Source organism: Lampris incognitus, chromosome 20, assembly GCF_029633865.1.
Source record: "Lampris incognitus isolate fLamInc1 chromosome 20, fLamInc1.hap2, whole genome shotgun sequence".
Taxonomy (NCBI): Eukaryota; Metazoa; Chordata; class Actinopteri; order Lampriformes; family Lampridae; genus Lampris; species Lampris incognitus.
Genome location: NC_079230.1, coordinates 18,587,206 through 18,590,481, shown reverse-complemented (window position 1 = coordinate 18,590,481; position 3,276 = coordinate 18,587,206). Strand labels below are relative to the sequence as shown.

Here is a 3,276-nt window from a genome sequence, read left to right as displayed (position 1 = left end):
TCGGGTAATGGGAATCCTAATAAAATCCTAAATCCTCCTGAAATTAACTTAACAAGGGAACGAGACAAGAGATCATAGCTTTCAATAGAATAAGCTTCAATTGCTGGATCACCAACAACCAGTGCTAAGGTGGTCAAGGGGTCAGCCTCAGCATACTGACACATTTACTCTGACCAGAGAATGAATGGTCATGTATGACACACACACACACACACACAAACACACACCAGAAGGGACTTTACTGTGACCAGAGAATGAATGGTCATGTATGACACACACACACACACCAGAAGGGACTTTACTGTGACCAGAGAATGAATGGTCATGTATGACACACACACCAGAAGGGACTTTACTGTGACCAGAGAATGAATGGTCATGTATGACACACACACACACCAGAAGGGACTTAATTGCTGGTGAGTACAACAATAAACATGAGGCGCTTCTCTAAAAGTTGAGATTCGACCTATGATGGATGATATATCGGGGTTATGAGGGTCCTTCAAGAGTCCCGACGCTCCTAAAAGAGGAGATGCTCTTAAAATATTTGGTGTGCAAACAAATAATATGGTAGTCAAAGGGTTGTAGCTTTAGAAAAAGCAGTGCTGGTTTACAGCTGCAGATGGCGTAGTCTTTCTGAACTTGTGCTTATTATGCACATGCTTGTGGACAAACGCACACACACACACACAGACACATATATTTTTTTTCTATATACTGTGTGCCATTATTATCCACCCCCATGGACTTAGTGGAGAGAATAGTGCTATTGTTTCTATAAGTGCTTCCTGTATATCCTTCATGGAGTTTGTGTGTGTCTGTGTGTGTCTGTGTGTGTTTGGTTTGTGCGAACATGCGTGCATGTGTGTGAGCGTGTGTGTATATGTGTGTGTGTGTGTGTGCGTTTGTGTGTGTACCAATGTTAGGATTCACTCTAACATGGTTGTTTTTACCTAAAAAAAATGTACTTGGGAGCTTGGTTTCTTAGTCCAGGCTCCTCAAAAATATTATAATGATAAAACCTTATTATTTATTTATTTATTTTGTCCTTTGATGACCTAACAGCCTATCCAGGGTGTCTCCCCGCCTGCCGCCCAATGGCTGCTGGGATAGGCTCCAGCATCCCTGCGATCCTGAGCAGGATAAGCAGTTTGGATAATGGATGGAAACCTTATTTTTTCCATTAGATTTCATTGATTTCACATATTTTATTTGATTAATTTTCTCTCACTGTATCTTGGAATCTCCTCCCCGTTTTGATAGATAGATAGATAGATAGATAGATAGATAGATGGATAGATAGATAGATAGATAGATAGATAGATAGATAGATAGATAGATAGATAGATAGATAGATAGATAGATAGATAGATAGATAGATAGATAGATAGATAGATAGATAGATAGATAGATAGATAGATAGATAGATAGATAGATAGATAGATAGATGGATGGATAGATAGATAGATAGATAGATAGATAGATAGATAGATAGATAGATAGATAGATAGATAGATAGATAGATAGATAGATAGATAGATAGATAGATTGGTTGGTTGCTTGAAATAAAAAGGTTTAAAGCGTAATATGGTAGATAGCTGTGTGGTTGTGATCTCTTCAATGCCCAAATACATCCAGAGACATCTTGACATGATGGCTTATAGGTTAGCGTCCTTCTCTCAGAGCGAGAGGGTCTGGGGTTTAATTCCAGCCCCTCTTTGGTGAATGGATGTTCTTCCCATGTTTGCGTGGGTTCCCTCCAGGTACTCTGGTTTTCTGCCACAGTCCAAAGACATGCCTGTTTAGGAGAATTAGAGGATCGAAACTGTCCATAGTTGTGAATGGGAGTGTGGCACAGAGAAGACCAAGCTCACCTCAAACACTGGACTGGGGGGGAAGAAAGACCAGGACCCACAGAGAGATGGAAAGAGGGGAAGATGGAGGGATTAAATCGGAGTGAGGTGGAGAGAGGAGAAAGGAAAGAGCGAGATAAGGATGGAGGCAGATTGGAAAAGAGATAGGAGACAAGAGAAAGGAGGAGAGAGAGAGGAAAAGAGTAAAGGAAGTGTTGGGATTTCCTCTGGATGTGACAGATGTGACAATGGAGCCACAACAGTGTGTGTGTGTGTGTGTGTGTGTGTGTGTGTGTGTGTGTGTGTGTGTGTGTGTGTGTGTGTGTGTGTGTGTGTGTGTGTGTGTGTGTGTGTGTGTGTGTGTGTGTGTGTGTGTGTGTGCCTGGCATGCTCCCTTGTCTCCCTCCTTCCCTGTGAGTGTCTCAGAAAGTCAGCAGAGAGACAGAGACCGGCTCTGTGAGAACAAGCAGCGACACTTCACAACTTTGAAAGCCTTTTCTGATTCTATCATCTACTAACTTTGGACTCAGTCAGTTCAAGACTAGACAGGACATCCTGGTGGATCATTTGTACTTTTTTTTTGGATGATAATTGGACTTGGGTAAATGTGTCTCCAAATTGCCATGAATCAACTTTGGGATATCTTGTGACTATTTTAAAAATCCAGAGGATCGATCCTGCAAAAGATCTGTTTGGAAAGCAGCTTGAGTTTTGCTTTTCTAATTTGGGGCCGTCAGTCATTTTGTAAGTGTCTCGTATTTTTTTGTTGTTGACATTTTTGAATGAAACAAATCCCTTGGTCATCAGGGATGGGGGTCTGGGAATTTTTCATTGAGCAGCCAGACTTTCCCCTCTCTCTTTAACATCACAGATGGGTCGTTAGTTTGGTGGGTTTTTTTTGTTGTTGTTTGTTTTTGGAGGGGGGGGTAGGGGTCTTATCAGAAGGATAGCTGCAGCAATTTTCATCACCAGCAAGATTGTTGAGGCAATGTAACAAAACCCCTTCATAGTACCCCGCTTTGTGAATCCCAATCGCCATACAAACCGAATCGACCCCAAGGGAACATCCGACTTTTACCAAGGGAGCCCCCCCCCCCGACCCACCCCACCCCCCCGGGGGTCTCAGGAAGCTCTGATCTGACACAGTTGCCATCATGTTACGTTGTGTGCTTCAGCGTGCCAACAACCTGAGACACTCTGACCCTCTGGCTAGCATCACCTTCAGAGGTAAGAGGATTATGGGAGACTCAGCAGCGGCAGTGGTGGTGGTGTGTGTGTTGGGGGGGGGGGGGTCCTGACTGTTGTATGATCAGATCAAGCTGAAATGAACTCTCTCCTTTCACTGAACAGCTGCTGAGCAGGTGGCTGTGAGGAAGGCGCTTGCCATCTGTACTCTCCTTTAACCATAGATATTGCCAAT

The 3,276-nt window shown here is 43.2% G+C and overlaps 1 protein-coding gene across 1 annotated transcript in view; it reads left to right on the top strand.

Moving 5' to 3' along the window:
* The first annotated feature begins 2,304 nt into the window (after positions 1-2,304).
* dysf (dysferlin, limb girdle muscular dystrophy 2B (autosomal recessive)) overlaps positions 2,305-3,276 on the top strand; it is a 123,112-nt gene continuing 122,140 nt past the window's right edge. Inside the window, exon 1 of the mRNA XM_056300182.1 lies at positions 2,305-3,083. Within this exon, the coding sequence (XP_056156157.1) occupies positions 3,011-3,083 (73 nt within the window). The 5' untranslated portion in view covers positions 2,305-3,010. The remainder of the gene's footprint in view (positions 3,084-3,276) is intronic.